The sequence below is a fragment of the Carya illinoinensis genome, chromosome 7 (genome assembly GCF_018687715.1).
Source record: "Carya illinoinensis cultivar Pawnee chromosome 7, C.illinoinensisPawnee_v1, whole genome shotgun sequence".
Classification (NCBI taxonomy): domain Eukaryota; kingdom Viridiplantae; phylum Streptophyta; class Magnoliopsida; order Fagales; family Juglandaceae; genus Carya; species Carya illinoinensis.
Window position 1 is genome coordinate 36,996,357 of NC_056758.1, and position 21,984 is coordinate 37,018,340.

The 21,984-nt window shown below is 35.6% G+C and overlaps 3 protein-coding genes across 4 annotated transcripts; all 3 read left to right on the forward strand.

Annotated features, from left to right (window-relative positions):
* Positions 1-1,817: 1,817 nt before the first annotated feature.
* Positions 1,818-8,605, forward strand: LOC122316974 (AP-4 complex subunit mu). 2 transcript variants are annotated; one of them, XM_043133849.1, is made up of 13 exons: positions 1,820-2,051; positions 2,564-2,658; positions 3,278-3,481; positions 4,203-4,319; positions 4,434-4,562; positions 5,486-5,612; positions 5,927-6,030; positions 6,129-6,233; positions 6,508-6,602; positions 7,276-7,363; positions 7,483-7,543; positions 7,686-7,759; positions 8,399-8,605. In XM_043133849.1, exons 1-13 carry the CDS (start codon positions 1,994-1,996, stop codon positions 8,495-8,497), a joined length of 1,356 nt encoding a protein of 451 aa, XP_042989783.1. In that variant the 5' UTR covers positions 1,820-1,993; the 3' UTR covers positions 8,498-8,605. The 2 variants fall into 2 exon arrangements, with proteins under 2 accessions (XP_042989784.1, XP_042989783.1); XM_043133850.1 differs by lacking the exon at positions 4,203-4,319 and having other exon boundaries at positions 1,818-2,051.
* A 136-nt stretch (positions 8,606-8,741) lies between these two features.
* On the forward strand, positions 8,742-10,057 carry LOC122316976 (protein PELPK1-like). Its single transcript, XM_043133851.1, has one exon. It carries the CDS (start codon positions 9,410-9,412, stop codon positions 9,860-9,862), a length of 453 nt encoding a protein of 150 aa, XP_042989785.1. The 5' UTR covers positions 8,742-9,409; the 3' UTR covers positions 9,863-10,057.
* Positions 10,058-16,717: 6,660 nt separating this feature from the next.
* On the forward strand, positions 16,718-18,736 carry LOC122316884 (AT-hook motif nuclear-localized protein 17-like). The gene has a single exon (XM_043133714.1). The coding sequence runs from the start codon at positions 17,485-17,487 to the stop codon at positions 18,457-18,459; it is 975 nt and encodes a 324-aa protein (XP_042989648.1). The 5' UTR covers positions 16,718-17,484; the 3' UTR covers positions 18,460-18,736.
* The last annotated feature ends 3,248 nt before the right edge of the window (positions 18,737-21,984 follow it).

The following is a 21,984-nucleotide window of genomic DNA, read 5'->3' on the forward strand; positions in this document are numbered from 1 at the left end:
AATGTTTAAAAAATTCATTCAACTCATACCCAGTACATGTTTTGAGGTAGAGCAAGGCCAACATGTTTACAAAATTTATATTAAGCAAGGTCAACAGTTTACAAAATTCAGATTAAGCAATTATTGCCATTTAGTTTTGTTTCCTTGTGCAGCTATGTTGGTCCTCAGATTTGTATGTTTTATTCATTGGAGTTGCACATGGGAATAAAAGAATATGTTCTAGGTTTTCTTAATTTCACTTGACTTACTGCCGTGAGAATAGAGGCATAAAAGAAATGATCATTGTGAAATGTAGTTGCATCTATGGAAACATCTCTAGGTAGGAAGTGCAGCTATGAACTTCCTACCAAAATTGCATCTTTTAAATGCTTCTCTCTCTCTCTCTCTCTCTCTCTCTCTATATATATATATATATATATATATATATCTTTGAAACATCTTGATATTCAACATGGGAGAAGCTCAAGAAGTGCAGCTCCACATCATGAGTAAGTGTTCAAGCAGAAAACAAGTCAATGCCATACAAAGAGAATTACTTCCATTAAAGCATCATCGATTTTAATCCCTCTCTCTCTCTCTCTCTCTCTCTCTCTATAATGATTCATTATTTTCAATCTTAATTTAATGTCAACAATCCCAAAAGAAGAGCAAGAGGTTTCAGGAAAAGCACCAGGCAGGGAGCACAAGCACGACAATGATTCTCACTAACATCTACAGATTATGGTACCAATAATGCAACTAAAATATCTTTAAATCTAACTTATTTATCCAGCAAGGCTGTTTTAGTATTGTGAATTTAAGACCATGCACTGAAAACAAAATCAATTCATAACATAAAGGAAGAACCAAAAGAGGAAAATTCAATATCTATATATGTTCAACTTTGGCACTGTCTACCATTTAAACAATCTCCAATTAAGAAAAGCACTAAAACAGAGTTTAGAACATGCTTCAAAGTTTTATTTTTTTACGATTTTCTATTTCATTGCCTAGATACACAGCAAATTTCGTAAACACCAACCTATCGATGGCTCCTAAAATCAAAAACCTCTCGTACACAGGGAATCATCACGGTTTCATTGTCTATTTTCTGTTTAAACTCTTTCTAGAAATAATAGTGGGCAAGAACAGAAGATCAAATGCCGCTGATCTAAAATGTACAAACCCTAATCTAAAACCAAGAACAACATGAAATGAAGAAATGGCAATAGCAGAACACAAAAACACTTTCACTAATCTAAAACCCTAACCGAAATCGTGAAGAGAAACAGAGAAATCGTACCTGAAATAGAAGAAATTTCAGCAAACCAACAACCGGGACGATTCACTTCAGCAGTTGCAAGCTCCGTCGACAACCGTCGTCAAAGAGAGGTGCACGGATTCTCTTCTTCCGATGGGGTTGTTTGGGTTGAGAGAGGGATGGAGATTCAGAGGGGAGAAACCGTGTGGAGAGCTCTGCTTCGAGAGAAATAATCCCTTGGGGGGGTTTCGGGGAGAGAGAAAGAAATAATACCGTTTGGGGGGTTTCGGGGAGAGAGAGTGTGGGAGGAGAGAGAAATAACTATTAAAATATAATTTGGAGATAAAATAGTGGATATGGAAAGTTGTAAATGTACTGTTTATAATTAGCTAAAATTTTAAAGATGAAGAATCTAATGTGGGTCGGTTTTATGCTAATATTATGCAAAACTGGTTTTGTTTATGTGGATGCATAGGCCAATGTGGATGTTATAAGGGAAAAATCAAAATTCATATTTTTGAGGAAAAGGCAAAAAAAATAAAAATAAAAAATAAAAAATCACATATGCAACGACAAACGAGCACACACCGAGAAGCGGAGGCGACAGCAATATCATAAGAGTTCAAGAACTGCGAGTCTATAGGGAGATCGTGAGAACAAAATTAACCAAAAGCGAAAGCAATCTTTATCTCCGCTTGGCTCGACATAGGGGCTCTCGAGTTCGCACACAGGGAACGAGCGGTTTGAGTCGTCATGATCTCGCAGTTCTTCGTGCTCTCGCAGCGTGGTGACAACATTGTCTTCCGCGACTGTGAGTCCTCTCTCTATCTCTGCGTATGAATTCCTTAATTTGATTTTCTTTTCTGTGGTTACGCTGCATTATTTTTTTTTCTTTGTTCTTGGAATTTCCATCGAACTTAATCTTACCTTTATAAATGAAAGTATCTCCTTAGACTGTGCTGAATTTTTCCTGCAAAAAATGGACACCTTCCTTGGCATTGGGGAGTCGTACAATCCTTGCTCAATGAGATGAGAGATCTTGGTACATCACAAGTACAAGAGCTGATCAGCAATACCTGTTTCGATTATGTCTAATTAATTTGAGTTTTCTTTTTAGTTAAGCTCGCAGATCCAATGTTTTTTTTTAGCATCAATGCATCATATCTTGAGCCAAGCAAAACGAAAAAGACTCTCAAGTCGGCTTCGGTCTCGTAGATCTATGCCGAGATGAGAAAGAGAAGAGTTTATTAGACTTTGTGATTTATGGAAATATTGTTAATTATGAAACGTAAAGTTCAAGAATATGTGATCTCTGTCTTGCAGATCGCGGTGAAGTACAAAAGGGAAGTGCGGAGATATTTTTTCGGAAAGTAAAGTTTTGGAAAGAGGATGGGCAAGAGGAGGCACCGCCTGTCTTTGTAGGTATTATCTTACTGAAGAATGTCAGGCAATGTACTGCTTAGGTGCTGAGCTGTTAATTAATTCGAAATAGGAGAGTCTTTACAATTGCATTACTTAGCTGTATATATTTATTTTTGCATTGGAAGATCTAGGATAATTGTCTCTCTTTCTTTCCACCTCATTTTTGTTTTGAGTCTAGAGAGGATGGCATGATGTGTTGTGGAGTATTTTAGGGGGATGCAATCATTCACCGATAAAAGAAGGGGAATGCAAATGCATTAATTAAGATTTAAGGTTCATGAGCTTCTTTAGTTATTTATTATTTCCTCTATTTTTGTTGTGTTTTGTCGTCTGTCTTCTATTATTGGGTCAGATTATTGAGATTAGCTTCTAACATTTTTTTGGAAAGAACTTAACGAATTACAGGAGAGAACATATAGCATATATATTCATCATGATTGTGTTGGCAATAGTTCCTTAAATATGAAACACTGCTCACAAAGTTATCATTTTGGTAAATTTGCTTGTATGTTATCTGTATGATCCGCAGGTTATTTCAATTATATTATGTTAGCTATTATGTTCTCTGGTGCAGTGTGCTGATTTTTCTTTTCAATGTGTCTTTTCCATTGATAGAATGTGGATGGTGTAAACTACTTTCACGTGAAGGTCGTTGGATTGCTGTTTGTTGCAACTACCAGAGTTAATGTGTCACCTTCTCTTGTCTTGGAGCTTTTGCAAAGGATTGCCCATGTCATTAAAGACTACCTTGGAATTCTTAATGAAGATTCATTGCGGAAAAATTTTGTGCTTGTGTACGAGTTGCTTGATGAAGTAATTGTAAGTGTCAGGTCATACTGTGTTAATTTCTTGGTCTTTATATTTATTGAAAGTATATACAAAGCCCTTAAATTTTTTTCGTGGCTCTACCAATCTGGTAACTTAATCTTGCTAGTAAATTGTCATCTACTATGCTTAGTGTTGAAGTACTGTTATCTCTTTCTCTTTGTTTACGAGTTCAGTAACTTCTAATGCTTCATTTGATATTTAAATTATACTTGAAGTTGTATGTTTTTACATAATTGTTATTCCTAATAGTTTTAAGCAGTGGTTCTTGTAGCGACTTATTCAAGTAATCATCATGAGAAAATGATTCATCTTGGTATTTTTGTATCAAAGCATAGCAAATATATCGACCTGAGTTCTGGTGGAACACCTGTGTGTTTTTCTTTCTGTTCAAGAAGTATTAGGTTTCCGATTCCACAGTGGATGGATATTGCCATTGCATCGAACCTAAATTACTGTTTAGGGATGAGTAGTGCTATATCCACAAAAGAATCACACAAAAACAATCTTACAAACTAATGTGGTTTCATCTGATTCGTTAGATCTGCTTTACAATAAAAGTAACTTTACAATCTGACGAACAACATTAAGCCATGTCAGTTTGTGAGATTACTTTTGTGTAATCCCTTTGTGGCTAGAGTATTTCCCTTTAGGGATTGACAGCACTTTCTGATACATATTGGCTTACATGTGTTTGATTGTCTTTTACTTCTAGGACTTTGGTTATGTACAAATAACATCCACCGAAATGTTGAAGTCTTATGTATTTAATGAGCCAATTGTGATTGATGCTGCACGTTTACAATCTCTGGGCCCTGCTTCCATTTTCATGGTATGATGTCATCTGACTAATATATTCTCCATCAAAAGAGACTTAAGTGGTGTCATTTTGATTGTTTTTGTGTACGTCTCATCTGATTGATTACTGAAATTTGGACATGTGCAGCAAGGGGGCAAACGAATGCCAGGAACTGCTGTGACAAAATCTGTTGTAGCAACTGAGCCAGGGGGTAGGATGAGGGAGGAAATCTTTGTCGATATAATTGAGAAAATCAGCATCACCTTTAGCTCGAGTGTGTGTACATCTGTCTTGATCTGACTCTGCATTTGTGATTACTCTAGTCTCAATTTTGTTATGCATGGTATACATTTTAAATAATTGACCTATGAATGGATAATGAAGTTAGCAATGTTTATTTGCGCTTAAACCATAATGTAAAATCAAGTCACTGTGTATTTTCTTTATGGCAATGAGACAAAAACTAAACCCTTCCTGTATTCCCAATATTAAAAGCAGATACTAACTCTTAAGTGAGCATTTAAAAAACTGCAGTCCCAAACAAGTGCCACTGAATTCCAAGACTACCACTACCCCAAATATTCATGAAAGAAACACTCCGGGAGTTCCAATCTATCCCTCCTCAACACATCCAAGTACCCCTCTCGTTAGGGAGTAACTGCAAACCTCATCTGTCTCTGTCTCTCAAATATCACCCCTCCTCTATTTCTAAATTGCATTACAGTTACTTCAACTTTCTCTATGGGTAAGCAGCATTATTGCATCTTCAATCTTCTTTCTATTATTCTTCTTCCATTTAACCATTTCTTTTCCCTGTACTTGCACGATTTTACTATTTTATATATTCTGTTACTCATTAAACTGATTTAGGCTCAATTTAAAATTTTTGCATTAAAGAAATATGCACATTACAAACATGCATTGAATGCTTCATTTCCAGTTATTGTCTATGCAAACATAACTCTGGTGGCTATCTGCTTCACATTTTGCAATAACTTAGCTATTTGTTGTGAGCACACACTTTCAGTTTTGTGACTTCACATGGATTTTATTTACCAACTTGCTGGATGTATTCATGTGTATCTGAGCTAAAGCTTGATCTCCCTCTTAAATATTTCTTTGTTGTACACAAAATTTCTTATAATTTATATTTTTCACCACTTGAGCCATTGCTAATCAATTTAAAGTAATTCAAACAGGGATATATACTGACTTCTGAGATTGATGGGACCATTCAAATGAAGAGCTATCTCAGTGGAAATCCAGAAATCCGCGTAGCTCTTAATGATGACCTGGGCATTGGAAAAGATGGGAGACCAACATATGGTATATCTCTTGGTGCCACCTGTTACATACAGCACCACTATATTTATTAAAAAATGTTCAAAAAATTGACCAATCTTCATGCTTGTGATGCTCTCAAGTTGCTCATATGTGTGGACAAGTAAAATTATCAAGTTAAAATGCCATATTCAATGTAGCTTTTGATTAATAAATAAGTATTTTTTAGGTATAATGTTTTTGTGTGCATGGGGCTTAAAAATGAATTTATGTTTTTAAAAATGTTCTTCATGATTCTTGTCATACTTTTTACATCTAATTTTCTCTATTGTATTCCGTTTGACTGGTTCCTGTTATAGATTACCGGAGTTCGTCTGGGTCCGGAGCAGTGATATTGGATGATTGTAATTTCCATGAATCGGTACGTCTAGATAGTTTCGACTCAGAGAAAACTTTGAGCCTGGTGAGTAAATTTAAGATAATTTAGCTTGGAGATGTTTATTGGTTAAATCTAGATGTTAACACTGTCTAAACTTGTGGTTCATGATGCTAATCTATTAGGTACCGCCAGATGGTGAATTTACTGTGATGAACTACCGCATGACTCAGGAGTTCAAGCCTCCTTTTCGTATTAACACTTTGATTGAAGAAGCAGGAGCCCTTAAGGTTAGTATTGTTCTTGATTATTATGAGTATCATTGAAAATGTCAAAAGAACTATTTGTATGTCATCAAACTGGGTGCATTTGTTATGTCACAATGACCATTATATCCCTCCTGTCTTTTTATGAGTTTTATTACTAGTGATTGACTAATATGAAATCAGAACATCCAGTTATATCAAATCGTTACCTAGAAAATGCTGTTATTAATGTCTTACCCTCACTTATTTTCAACCTACGGTGCTGGTCTGAAAAGAAGTTTTAAACTTGCAATTTTAGGCTGAAGTGATTATTAAAGTACGTGCTGAGTTCTCCTCAAGCATCACTGCAAACACAATAATGGTTCTGATGCCACTACCAAAATATACTTCCAGGTATGGAATTATCTCTCTATCATTTGTTAAGGTAAATGGACAACATCTTTTTTGACGTATATAATAGCTTGCAATTGTTGGCTAGATGGAGTAAACAAAACTATTTGATCATATTTGATTCTTCTGGTACCAATTTTGTAGTAACTCATTTTATAATTTTCTTGTGTGATCTGTGTATTGACCATGTACGGTTTGTGGATTGCAGAATAGAAGCACACTTACAATAATGTTTTTTTTTTTTTTTTTGAAAAAAAAGACAAGCAAACTCTCTATGGATCGATTAAGGATGCTTTAATAGCTTAGTCTCTGGTCTCTGTTCCACAGAGAAATAGAATATCTAGAAGTTTTTGGACAGGCTTTGCAGGAAATATAAATTGCTACAGTATTTCTGCCAAATACTTTAGCACTGATGAAAGCTATATAAGAGAGGCAGACCAATTTAAGTGCTCACTTGGTCGCATATATGAGGAAAAAGAGGCACCGGGGGGAGGGGGTATTAAGGCAAACTTTTATTCTTGGTGTTTGAAGAAGTTTAGAGAATGTCATAGTTTTGAGATGGTGGTTCATCACTTACTACATCGAGAGTCAATACAAACCACATTGGTTGGGCAGAAGACATTGTATTATGGTGTTATGTGGGTACTGATTAAATTCTCAATTGATGTTGTTTCAGAGCTAGTTTTGAGTTGGAACCTGGAGCAGTTGGACAAACAATGGATTTCAAGGAAGCAAATAAGAGACTTGAATGGGGTTTAAAGAAGGCAATACTTTCTTATCAATTCTTTCTATTAAATTTAATAGTAATTCACTTTCTCCATTTTAATGAAACGTTATGCTTCCTTGTGCAAACAAAATTGCTAATAAGTGCAATACGCAACAGATTGTTGGTGGATCTGAACATACTCTGCGTGCAAAGCTAACATTTTCTCAGGAATCACATGGTATGATTTACAAACATAATTAGTCTTAATTTAAATATCTTAGTTTATGGCCTCGGTTACTTTATTTTTTATGATATAATTTCTTATTAAATCAATGTTACTAACTTATTTCCATGTTTGTAACATTTATCGCTTACAATAGGAAATATCACGAAAGAATCAGGTCCCGTTAGCATGACTTTCACAATACCAATGTACAATGCTTCAAGGCTTCAGGTAAGCTTATTGGACTTTCTGCGTTGGCTATATAATACTCACTGCTATCAATATAATGTCTTTGCACCTGCATATTGAACTCCATGAGTTGGTTGTGTGCAGCAAGATTGCTTGTGTTGTTCTACTGTCATTAGTTTGACGGTGCCATTGAATCCTTTGCCGTTATACTTGTGTACTGTGATTTGGACCTGCTTGCCCTTTCTGAGCATGCATTCTGTGGATCAGAAGGTTGCTTGTGATGATTACAAACATGATCCAAACTGGTTTCACATCATATAACGAACACTGGCATTTTTATGGCTATCTTATCTTAGTGGCTCCCCCCCCCCCCCCCCCCCCCCCCCCCCCCCCCCCCCCCCCCCCCCCCCCTTCCTCCTTCCCCCTTGGGGTTAAGTAGTCAGGTGACTATCAAGAGTGGCTACTTTTACGAATGTTTTGGTCCCATTTCAAAGCGCTAGTGGTGAGCAAGGAGGGTTTATACCCTACCATTTATGTCGCTGCAATTATTGTTTGAAAACTGGATAATAGTTTGATTGTACAGGGGAGATATGTTCTGTGGTTAAGTAAAGCTAGCATCTATCTCCTTGGGTACATTTGTAGATGCTCATTACCTGGTATGTTTCTAATTCTTCCATGCAGGTGAAATACTTACAGATAGCAAAGAAATCTGGAACTTACAATCCATATAGGTGGGTGAGATATGTTACTCAGGCCAATTCCTATGTTGCCCGTATATGATGGAGCTAAAGCTTTCCCTTGCCCACTGTTTCCTTTTTTTTATTTTTTTTTCCCCTTTTATGGTGATATTTTTTCCAACTTATCATTCAAGTTGAATTATTTGTCGAAGTTGTATTGGTTGTTGCATTTTATCTTGGTGGCAGTTGCTTTCATTAAAAAAAAAAAAAAAAAAAAAAAAAAACCCTGCCTCTGTACTTAGCTGTTAAAGTGTAGTATCATTTGAAGTGTTCTTCTGGAGATTCATAAAGGGATTTAGGTTGTAGCCATAACGTTCCAACTCTTTTACAATGTTAAACTGAACTTCGCATAGGGTCAATATTGTGGCAAATACACCACTGGATTATGAGACCTCACGTGATTACCATGTTTCTCGAATATCATGATATCTTTGGTTAGGAATTACCTTAAACTCCTAGGGATTGATAAAATATCAGTCTTATTGAAAGTTGTTCCGTAGGATGACATTCCCCAAAGGGTTATATAATTTATGTTAGTTGTAATGTGAACTCAAACCTTTTATAAATAATGAAATGAGATATGAGATACGATGAAATATGCTGAATTTGAGTCCTTTATTGGCTATCGAACTTGCTGTAACAATGCACAGAGACTAGGGTCCAATAAACAGCTTTATCTACTGCCAGCCTAGTTATCTTGCAAAGACAAAGATGAAACAGATGAACTTCCGTTGACCCCGATGCTTATATGTGGCACGGTCTTCTACCAAACAGTTTGATATGTGTTTTACAGATGAGCAGATCAACCAACACTAAACAGCCATGCCAACAAGCCCTGCTTATACCCCTTTATCTCCTCTATAAAACAATAGTGAGGAAGACCTTTGCATGCAAACACTTCTTTTAAGAAGCTGAACCTTCTTTGAAACTGTCAATCCTGTGTAGTTTTCCAGACATGAACTGTCTTAAGAACATGTGCATTCTGATCTTTGTAATTCTGCTAATACGCGGCAATGAGGTTCTGGCCGCACGCCTTCTTGTAGACACAGTGCTGCCGGAGGTTCCTGAGCTTCCAAAGCCAGAAGCACTGCCTCTTCCTACAGTCCCAAACTTGCCTAAACCTGAACTGCCACTACCTAAGGTCGAACTTCCTCCTCTTCCTCACCTCCCAAGTCTACCAAAGCCTGAGTTAACTCCTTTGTCTAAACCCGAGTTTCCGAGTGTGCCCCACGTGGTGAAGCCCGAACTGCCTACTTTGCCAAAGCCGGAGCTGCCAAAAGTGCCCGAATTGCCAACTCTGCCCCATCTCACAGATCTGCCAAAGCCGACATTGCCTACCATCCCAAGCTTCCCAAAGGACATACCCCTTCCTTCTCTCCCCCTACCCCACTCAACTTCTACACCTTAAGTTTCCATGCTTAGCACTCAAAATCACATCATACTATACATCTCGGGTTATGGCATCCATTCGGTCGATTCGTTTGTGTAACTTTCTTTGTGTTTGTTGAAATACTTGGGGTTGTCTTGTACTATTGTTTACCTTAGCAAAAAGATGTGTAATATATCTTATGTCTCAAAGTAATATACCCATCTTCATACTAAAGTTCGCTCGTGAGTTAAACTACTTCGTTTCATAGTTGACTGGCTTTGAATATATAAAAATAAAATCTCTGTTGTTTGGGGTGGCCTTTGAGAACTAAAAACATAAGAAGTTAGCATTTAGAAAATTTCTCTGCATTTCAAAATTAGATCATTTACTTGTGTTTCACCATTAAGCATTTAAAAGTTTGTAAGCGTAGAACGGAGTAATGATCACCAAAATGATTGCAATGTTCACTCTTTTTCTATTTTTGTGCCTAAGATGGAAGAATCTCTAATGTTTATGAATTCCACCCTGCCGATAAATAAACTATTTTTTCTCTAATTGAAAGAAGAAACAGCACCAACATGATAAGCCATAAAAGCTTGATTGATTTGGTCCACCATGTATGGATATTATAAACTAACCAAATGTCAAGAAAATACGAAGATTGGTGGCTTTCCCCCTTTTTATTTATTTATTTTTTTGGTTGTCTGATACTGGGTCATGGCCACTCGGTGGAAAACAATATTTCGAACTTTGAGGGGGCTTTTGACGAACACTTTGGTGTGTTTATATATATGTTATAAGTGCGGTAAGTGGACATTGCAATCCCTTGTGCTATTTTATGGTGGATAAAATCTCTCTCCATTTTTTCTTTTTTTGGGATCACAGTTTATAAATCTTGAGACACATCTTAAAATAGGGATACAGGTAAGAAATATAAATCCAACCGTTTCAATTTTCATTAAAAAAAAAAAACACACAAATATACTCTCTGACCAAATTGGTGTGTGTGTGTGTGTTAATGCAAGTCATCCACGATTTGAAGGTATACAAGTGATTTACTTGGAGAAAATTCTTAGCTGTGATGGTTGAGTTTCTGTTCATTTCAATGGATCATGACCGAACTATGTGATGTATTAGTTCTTTTATGAATTGGGACAAAAAAGAAAAAGAAAAAACCTAATGAACACATGACTAAGCCAGCATTTTTGGCCTGATTGGGGGAAAAGAAAAACAACAAACAAAATAGACCCCAGCATCACGTCAATTGTACCAAGTACGATAGATTCTTTACCTTCTTCTGACACAAGAAGATGATCGATGTCCTGCTTATTGTACTATGGAAAGTTTAGGATAAAATGAAAAAAATAATAATAATAAAAAAATAATTTTAAAACTGTTAAGAGATAGTTTGAATTAAATATTTATTAAATTTTAAAAAAAGTGAAAGAAAATATTATAAAATAAATATTATAAAATTAAAATATTATTTTATAAGATTATTTTTATTTTAAGATTTGAAAATGTTGAAATATATTTTATTTTTTTATTTAAAAATTAAAAAATTTGTAATAAAAAATTATAATGATTAATTTAAAAATATTTATATTTAAATGATATTTTAAAATGAAATAAAATGAAACGAAACAGAAATTTTTTTTCAAACATCAATGTCATCCCTAAGAAGTCTGGTTTTTTTATGTTCGTTTTTCATTAATTTATTATCTTATATTATTTGTTGCAGGAATGTTTAAAGATAGGATAATCTTACAATTAGAGCCCTCATAAATCGGATCCAGAAATCAGATACATATCGGGTCAGGAGTGAAGCATATTATGCTGAATCCCAGTAGTGTGTATATACTATATACAATGGCGACTGAATATATGCTTTAGTTTCAGCTACAATCATATTACCTTTGTAAGGGTATTTTGATGAAGGGTGGTGCTAGTGTGCTGTCCAGCTTTGACCGCTGGACGTGTTTATTAGTAAAAATTTCACGTTTTATTTATTTTTTTATTTAAAAAATGCACCAATACATTAAAACTAACTTTTTTAACCATTAAGTAAATAAAATAAATATATGAATGGTCAAAATGAGAAGACAAACTCATGATACATATTAGCATTTTCCTTTGATGAATACTGCTATAATACCTTAAATTTATTACCATGAAAGGATAGCCAATAGCATTCCACGTTATTAGACAAAGCGAAATTCTTGCCTTTTATACTATAACTTAGAAGTTCAAATTGCGTGTGATTTAGATATAGTTTGGATAGTAAGTTGAGGTAAGATAATTTAAAATAAAAATTGAAAGTTGAATAAAATATTATTATTATTTTAAAATTTAAAAAAGTTGAATTGTTTATAATATTTTATGTAAAAATTTAAGAAAATTATAATGATGAGATAAAATAAAACACTTATTGTAGTCAAATGGAGCCTTAGAAGAACATAATTAGAGGTATAATTGGTCAGATTTGATTAATCTAAATAATATTTTTAGTACATGTTTGGGGTTGTGGTAGAAAATATTGCTTTTAGCTTAAGGCTTATAACTTAGAGCTTAATGTAACAAGCTCTATTATTAAAAAGCTATTTACTGTTTGGGATCCGTATGTCTAAAGCACTTTCAAATACATTAGATTTGTTTGGAAACAGATTTAAAAAGCACTTTTTGAGGTAGAAATGACACAAAAGGGTATATTCTTGATAGAAATAAAATATTATAATAAAATAACAACGAAAATAGTCTAATAGATTTTTCAGTAATTATAATTGAATGAAAAAAACTTCAACCATGCATAAGTGAAAGAGCAATATAATCACGCTCAAGCTGCCAGAGGTTCACGAGGTTTCCTATCTCTTCGAGAATCTCTCCAGTCATGTTATTGTCTGCAAATTCCAAATTTACTAGCTCTCTAAGATTCGGTGTTATAAAAAAAAAAAGGTTGAAGACAAACTGCCATATGAAAATTTTCAGCTCCATCTGAAAGTTGAAAGCGTGAAGGTCTTCGGAGTCCGAGAGAGAGAGAGAGAGAGAGAGAGAGAGAGAGAGAGAGGGGTAAAGTTGTCGTTGTGGTAAAATAGTGAGGATTTTTTCGTAATATACATGTCACGGAAAAATAGGACTTACTTTTTGCAAAGTACTTCTGACAAAAAGCATCACATTGATGCTTTTGTTGAAACATGCTTTTTTAGCTTTTTTTAATTTAAAAGTACTTTAATATAAAATTACCAAACATGTAAATTTTATCATTTAAGTACTTTAAACTATTTTAAAGCACTTTTTAGACTTTCCACCGCAACCCCAAATAAGCTCTTAGACCGGATCAAAACTTTCGGAACAAAACGCTTTCTTCTTGTATCAAAACGGAGCCTTAAAAGAACATATCTATGGGTGTAATTGGTCCTATTTGATTGGTCTAAATGGTATTTTTGGACTGGATCAAAACTTTCCGTCCACCTATTTTCTATTCTAAAATCGGACCAATTAAACCTATAGATCAGATTATCTAGACCAGTGCAAAATGGGCCACATTAAAAACAAAAAATAGAAAAAAATATTTAAAAAAGTAATATCATACGGTCTTCAAATCACAAGAAGAAATAGAAAATCTTATAATTAAATTATAAAATTATTATATAGAATACTATATATAAAAAAATAACTAAAAAGATATATATGTATTTCAGTGGGTCCTATAATCCGAGATGTGATTGAAAACCAAAATTTTAAAAAATTACCATTAGTGCAATCTGTCCTGATCGATGAGAACCGTTTGTCGAATTTTTGGCTGCTGACTGGTAAGTAAAAAGATAACATCATAGATACAAATATAGAATAGGATAGCTTAGGGAAGAAGGACACCGTATAGGACCCAAAACAAGAAAAATAAACCACAATCGATATTCGAACTACTTCCTATGTTCACATTCACATTCGTAGATAAGCCCCCAAGTATCTCCAGCCTCAGGTAAAAAAGATGGATTAGCCCCTAGCTAGAGGACCCACAACAAGAAAAAATCCAACTCCTCAACATTTGCTACTTCAACTTCCTAGTCATTTTAATTTGTCTTTTTACATATATAATTTCGTTTTAATAGCTCTCTTATTGCGACTTCTCACAATCTCCGGTGGTACAGTCGAGATAGCGATGGATTCTCTATCTTGTGGATGATTTAGATATTATATATAAGAAAATATTAGTTAGCTCTCTCAAATATATCGTTCAAGATTACTGCTAGTATATTTTATTTTATTATTTATGTTTTTTTTTTAAATGTTTAAAAAATATATAAATACTTTTATAACATAAGAATGAACTAACAGTAACGCCCAGTAGTAAGAGCTTGGTGGCCGACTAACATTACCCTCATATATCTAGTATATTATAATAAGTAACTATTTAACTATTATAGTAACTTTTTTTTATATTTTCATTAATTTTTTTTATTTTTCATTTTAAATTCATTTGTATTATAATTACGTCGGTTACTTTCTTATTTTAAGGATACAATTATTTTTTCTACCTCTCTATCATTCTTGATTTTGTCTCTTCTCTCATCTCGAACATTTTGCCTACTCTTCGATACCTGTCTCTCTACCTATCCCCTCAAACCGACCCTCTCACGCATTTCCATTTCATAATATTTTTTGTAATTTAGAAAAACTTGATAAAAAAAAATATTTGCAGAGCAAGACATTGATTTTTTAATATTTGCAAACCTCTCTCCCACGGCTTATATCAATGTCACGCTCCCTCTCATCTCACAAGTTTGCTTTTTTATTACTATGCATTAAATTGATATTTGCAAATCATATTATTTTTGTAAAAAACATGTTTAACTCAATTAAACAAATGTGCTTTACACGTACTCATTACCAATATATATATATATATTTTTTATCTCTAGGTGCATTAACTTTTTTATATTCATTCATATAATTTCTGATATTGATCAGCACTGGATCGGATTCCATTTTGGGCAAATTGATGTTTAAGAAGAAGGACGAAAATCACGGACACAATGAAACGAAGGGTAGCACAAATTGGCGGAAGAAATTAGATCATGAGTTGAAGTAGGACTGTTAAATTGCCCTTTAACTGTTGCCAATAATAGAAAAGCAAAGCGGGTGGCTAAAATATTACTTTTGCCTTTCCATCTGAAAGGACACTCGGGCACATTAAAATCGCACAAAGTGATTCGTTCTCTCTGAATTCATCTTCATCCTAAACCCCCAACCAATCCTTTTCAGAAATACACAACCCTACTTGGCATCTACCAAGCAAACCTTTTCTTTTTTCCTTTTTATCTTTGTTACTTTGTCCCCAAAAAAAACATTCATGGATGTGATGAGAGAGCTCCAACATTCAACGCATGCAACGATCGAGATTCGAGACCTATACATGTGACATCCCATAAGAGATTACTCAAGACTCGAACTAATTAATTATATTAAGGGATCTAGCTAGCAGCTATAAAATTCCATAAAGAATACAATTTAAAGCTGGTAGTAACGATCTTCTGCATTCTTTATGTACAAGTTAATAGATGTAATTGATCTTCTAGATTCTTAGATACAAATGCGCATGGGGTGAAAAAAAGAAAAAGAAACTTATTCTAAAGTGTGACTGGGCACCAAACAATTTGTCAAATCAATGATCATGACATGGTTCATATTATTTTGGTTTGAAAAAGGAAAGAAATTAAACACTGAATTATTTGGTAAAACGTGTGAAAAGGTTTCATAATGGTTAAAAATATATAACATTCCACGTAATAACAGGCCGACTATGAGATTGCAAATCTTTTTTCTGTCTTTATTTTCTTTACCAGCTTCGTTCCATCAATTCCTACTGATTGCTGAGCTTTTCTCTTCAACATTTGAACGTACAAACAAAAAATGGAAGTATTTCTTACTGTTTATAACAAAGTAATTAATATCAACCATCATGAGTCTCAAGTGTCTTTCAAGTTTGACGTTACACTTTGGCTCTCAACCTTTTGTTTTCTTTCCCTTCGTACCAACTTCTAATTTTGCAGAAGGGTTTTCTCTTTCGGCTCCCCATGCCACGTGAAAACCATTGATCCCATGCGTGCGACCAAAGCGTTACTAAAAAAGAAGAAAAAACCGCAAGGCACCGCCAACCATCTAAATCTTCTCATGCTTGACGCATTTTCTATATGATTATTTCCACTACGATGTCTCTACGAATCTTGATACAACGATAAAAGTGTGCAGAAGTTGTAAAAAAAGGGAAAAAAGAAAAAAGGAGAGAGAAAATTATACGATCGAGGTCTGGAGAAATAGAGATATTTGATTATTTTGCATTAATTTATGTATAATGATGGCAACACTTTTTCTAGATTGTTGTAAGTTTTACTCTTACGAAATGGCACGATTTCTTAGTTTCAGATCGGCTCTAACACGTAGTATTATTCATCTGTCTTCTTCTTTGTTTTTTTTTTTTTTAAAATAAAAATAAAAATAAAAATGTGAATGTGCATATTCAAATCGTTACAGATCGTTGTTTTTCGTGGGGGGTGGGTTTTCTTTCGAAGAATTGCTTTGAAAAGATGTGTAAGCAATACCAAGAATATGAAAATGGGAGTAATTATACGAAATGAATACCCCTAATTATGTGCCATTTATAAGATGCGTTGGCATGGGGGCCACTTTGATATTCACTTTAAACATTTTCATTGGTGTAGAATAGGTAAAAGTACACCAATCTTTCTGACCTTATAAGCACAAATCAAAATGTGATACCTACGCAAGTTAAATGATTACAAAGTTTGAAGTTTCAACCCAAAATCCATCCGGGGCTTGGGAGAAAAAGTCGTCCTTCCAAAACCAAATTTTAGCCGATGAGCCGAGTGTTATGTACCTTCTTGTCAAAGTAAGTGAGCTAAATGTTTTGAAATCTATCGAGGCTGCCCACTACAGAGTATATAGAGAGAGAGAGAGAGAGAGAGAGAGAGAGAGAGAGAGACATGAAGCTTGTTGATGACAGGGGGAGAAACAGCAGCCACAAAGGGCATCCCCCTTGACCCCGAAACAGAACATCAAGGAGTCATTTTCAATCCATTCGGTCGGGAAGGCCCTCACGCTCATAAGCCTGCTCTCCATCTCTCCCTCTAATCTCTCTCTCTCTCTCTCTCTCTGTCTGTGAAGCAACCGGAAACAAAGGCGGTGTTGCAGTAAGGTGGAGCTAACCCTTACCCAATTTCCTTATCTTCATTGACATCTCTCTCTCTGTCTGTCTGTGACTATTTGTATCGTGTGTGATGTGTCACGTGTGTGGACCCTTCTTTTACCTCCAACCAGCGGCGCAATTAGTCTTTACTTGGTTTCGAAGCTCACCCACCTCTCTCTCTCTCTCTCTCTCTCTCACAAGCTTTCTATCTCCTCATAAAATGCTCTCCCATCCCCCATTTATTATAAACAAATCCAAACTCTCCACCATCTTCTTTGCTCTCTCTCTCCCGAACTAGCCCATCTCCCCCCTCTATCTCTCTCTATCTCTGCTCCAAAGTCCAACTAGCTACTTGTTTTCCTTATTTTATTACAGACCAACGAATATCCTGCCAATCATAGAGCTCTAGCTCAGATAAAGAAAATATACAAAGGAGCAGCAGGGGGAAACTCCCAGCATGAAAGGTGAATATGTAGAGCCGAAGAGTGAAACTCCCAACATGTTCGCAAAACTTCACCACCAACACCAAAACCCACATCAACATGCTCACCCTCACCATCAGCAGCAACAACCGCAACACATCCACCCATTTACCCATCCCTTCCACCAAGTCTCCGCCACCGCCGAATGCCAACAACAGACCTCCGAAGACGACGAAAGCCGCAGCAGCGGTGGCCCTACCGCAACCACTACCCCCACTCATCAACAAGCTCAAGTTCATGCTCAAAAGCCTAAAACTTCCTCTGAACACAATTCCGGTGACGGAGCCACCATTGAAGTGGTCAGGCGGCCGAGGGGCCGCCCACCGGGCTCCAAAAACAGGCCTAAGCCTCCAGTATTCATTACCCGCGAGCCTGATCCTGCCATGACGCCCTACATTCTCGAAGTCCCCGGCGGAAACGACGTCGTCGAAGCAATAGCCCGCTTTTGTCGCCGCAAGAACATGGGGCTCTGCGTCCTCACTGGCTCCGGAACGGTCGCTAACGTTACCTTGCGTCAGCCCTCCGCTACCCCCGGAGCGACCGTAACCTTCCACGGTCGCTTCGACATCCTCTCGATCTCCGCCACTTTCCTACACGGTACGACTTCACTTCCGGTCCCTAACGGCTTTACCATATCGCTTGCGGGTCCGCAGGGCCAGGTCGTTGGCGGACTGGTGGCCGGGTCCTTAGTCGCAGCAGGCACCGTCTTCGTCATCGCCGCGTCGTTCAACAGTCCTTCGTACCACCGGCTTCCGGCTGAGGACGAAGTCCGAAACTCAGTGTCAGGAGGAGGTGGCGATGGGCACTCACCGCCCATGTCCGGGGGTGGAGACAGTGGTCACGCGCCGGGAGATTCGTGTGGGATACCTATGTACAGCGGTCACTTGCAATCTGACGTCATCTGGGCTCCCACTGCCAGACAGCCGCCACCTCCGCCACCACCTTACTAATCTGTTCGTTCCATGAAAGAATTAATCTGGTGCTGTATTTTTTGTTAATCTGAGTCCTATCGATTTAGGGGATGATGTCTCTTTATTTTGTTGTTCTGATAACTTGTTATTATGGTTTGTGGCCTTAGATTAACTTTTGTTTAATTATGATGTTTAATGTTAAATTGTAGCGTTTAGTTTGAAGAAAAGGAAGGAGGAACAGTTCTAGTTTGGTGTATTTCTGTTTCGGGAAAGTAGTAAATGTTTTCAAATTGAAATTACATCTTTGAAAAGGAAACTCATGGACTGGTCTTATCTTTTTTCGAAGGTGGATGGCTGTCATTGGTCAAAATCAACCATCTCTCTTCTGCATTCACACCTCTCTCTCTCTCTCTCTCTAAACGTCTTTCTTCTGGCATTCACACGTTGGATTCTTAATTACATCTGTGGATTGAGGATTCTGTGTTATCTTGATGCGGTTGGATTAATGGTTAAGAAATGTTCATTAGGGATTAAAAATATATATTTAAAAATGTTTAAAAAATATGTAAAAAAAACAAAGTTTTTTTTTTAGGTACCTGTAACAGGACCCATGGATTAAAGGGTCGCGTTGGAGTTTGAGACCGAGCATGTCTGCACCGCTCTGCTGGCTGCTAGCTGCACTACTGCCTGAAGATAATGCTGATTCGATTGATTTCTCCTTACGTCTCCAGCTTCTTGATTCGGAGAAAGTGTCAGGCAGGAGAGAACGTGGCTTTGCTAGGTTCTGCTTGCAGACCTTTTCAGTGCAGCAGCAGACCGCAGAGAGGTGATAGAGATGGGGGGCCTCTTGTGTGTTTTTAATTGCTTTATCGCAAGCTCTTTCGAGTTCCCCACTTTACATTTCTACACGCTGCTTTCTCTTTGATATAGTAATTGTACTTTCATCTTTGGTTTGTCTTTTGTTTTTTGTTTTTTTTTTTTTTTTGGGGGGGGGGGGGGGGGGGGTTTGGTGCTTAGGGTAAAGGGAAAAAGAAAGCCAAAGCTGATGAATGCTTAAGCAAGAATTCTCATTGCGTGACATCTTCGTCCTGGTTTTTGTTGAGATGTAGGACAGTAACCGTTCTTATATTTTAGCTAAAAATGGTCTCTCTCTCTCTCTCTCATTTTTTATTTATTTTTTATTTTTTTATGTAAAGAACAAAGATGGACGACGTTGTTAAGATTACAAACTCTGATAGTAATATTATTGTAGTGGAATAGTTCGAAAATGATCCCAGTTTGTAGTGTAGCTCTTTGGCTGGATTGGTCTGGCTTAAAAATAACAAGAAACAAACAAATAAGGGATTTTTTCTTTTCAGCAATTACAAAAAAAAAAGGGGGAAAAAGAGAAATGGAAGATATAATCGTAAAATGAATAAATTGCATAATATTGGTTAGAAAAATATAGAGATTATTATTGAAAAATTAATATTTTTATGTAAATTCTGAATTTATTTATTTTTTAAAAAAATTATACAATTCTTCACACTATTGCAAATATCTCTTTTCAAAATAAAATAAATTTGATTGTCTTGGATCAGTTGTGTTTCCATTTTCTATTAGATTCTTGGGTACGAAGATAAAGGTATTTACGCCTATTAAAAATCACTTTTTTAAAGAGTTTTTAAATGCTCATACTACTACTACACTTAAATATTATTTTCTTTTTATTTAAAAATAAAGAATTTTATCCAAGAGGCAACAACCATTTAATTTTTCAAATTATATAGCGTTCAGACATTATATTTTTAAGTATTTCCACGTCCCTACCGAACTCGGGGTAAAGCTAACAAGGTCACATGTGACCATCTCACTTTCGTTTCATTATGTAAGATATGAAACATTTATCACAATTGGATGATAAATAATCATTCAATAAGAGATTATCTAATACTAATAAATGTACTATAAATGATAGTATGGTGTATAAAATTTTACTTATTAATAATAATATTTTGTGAACATACATGATTTTTAACGGTAATATTTTCACAATTTAATTTATTGTCAATGACCGTTTTTATTTTCAACATTCCTAATGGCGATATTTTCAAAATTTTAATCATCATTAATGATAATATCTGTGAACATACGTTTTATTTTAACAGTCATATTTAAAAAAATATATTTCCAATTGTGTTTTTAAATAATTTATTAATGTTACTTGACTTGAGTTTATAAAAGAAGGTAATCCTACATGCATTTCCTGCCCTAACGGAGGGAGCTGAAGTACGATAAATTACAATATATTGTATAGAACAAAAATGAAATCACTCAAAGACAAATCTGTAAGAAGGAGAATGGAGAATGGTGTGGACAGGGTTTGGAAATTTTTATTTTATTTTTGTCGAGAATATATGAAAAACAGCTGTGTTGGATATCTCATACTGATACTTCAAAGGTAAGGACAAATTAGAGGCCTCCCAATTATTATATATTTCTGAAAAATCCCAAGAGAGAATGTAGATCGAGGTGCTTTCCTTCGTTATTTCCTTAGTATTTCTTTAGTGCTACTTCATTACCTTGATTACGCTTTGATAAGATATTTGAGTTGAAAAAAGCAAAACAAACGACTAAACTTGAAGATAACGGGTGGGATAGATATGTGTTTACGTAGAGAATTAACTCGGCCGAATCAATGCAATGACTTCATGTGACTCGGTATATTTTCCCAGGTCTGGGTTTAACAGTTGAGGTTTATGCCAAGTTGACAGGTCCAAGCTGTATCATAATTTGGAGAAAGAATCTTTCTCAAAAACCAATTATTTTACCTCCTAAGTTGGAAGAAATTCACCATCAAAGGCACCTCATCTAGTTGCATGCCGGACAACAACTTTCATAAACCGGCGGCTCTTTCCTAGTTTCCCTTACCATGCATGCATGTCCTTTAGCCTCCATTTTCAAAATTCCTTTGCCCACTTGTCACACACACACACACATATATAATCATGAAAGTACCGATCTTGTTTTTAAGTTAGTGCTGAGTTGAATTATATGGAAAATTTTAAAAATTAAATTTAAATTATTTATTTTTTTAATATGTCATGTCAACGTAATATGTGTGCCAGCTGTATTCTCTATATTGACTTATAAATATAATATTTTGTGATCGATTGATCGAACATTTCGATCACATCAATGATCTTTACTATTGTTGCATGTGGGACGAATTGGGCATCCAAAGCCACCATTATATACTATCTCAGCTCCACGGAAACATTGTATCTTACCCCTCTCTCTGCGGGTGCTAAACGTAATGATATCTGATCTAGATGTTCACAATTGACTAAGTTGGCGTTGTGTCGGGGTTTTGCTGTATGTCATGTATTTGGAAGTTGTCAAACTAAGATTTGTCCATTTGATTTGAAACATTTTTGGAAAATTTCATGTAAACCCAATACTTCTTTCAATTAATACTGGCCTACCTATTTATCAAAGCTTTGTTCTCAGTAAATAACTACTTGATCTTATCTCGAGATTGAGCAATTCTAAAGTCTTGTTTGTTTTTTGCTTGATTTTACTGTA

Excerpts from the sequence above, each read along its gene's own strand:
- LOC122316974 (XM_043133849.1), top strand. The coding sequence starts at position 1,994 with ATGATCTCGCAGTTCTTCGTGCTCTCGCAGCGTGGTGACAACATTGTC. Across the intron at positions 2,052-2,563 it reads CAACATTGTCTTCCGCGACT|ATCGCGGTGAAGTACAAAAG; the intron begins GTGAGTCCTCTC and ends TCTGTCTTGCAG. Across the intron at positions 2,659-3,277 it reads AGGAGGCACCGCCTGTCTTT|AATGTGGATGGTGTAAACTA; the intron begins GTAGGTATTATC and ends TTCCATTGATAG.
- LOC122316976 (XM_043133851.1), top strand. The coding sequence starts at position 9,410 with ATGAACTGTCTTAAGAACATGTGCATTCTGATCTTTGTAATTCTGCTA.
- LOC122316884 (XM_043133714.1), top strand. The coding sequence starts at position 17,485 with ATGAAAGGTGAATATGTAGAGCCGAAGAGTGAAACTCCCAACATGTTC.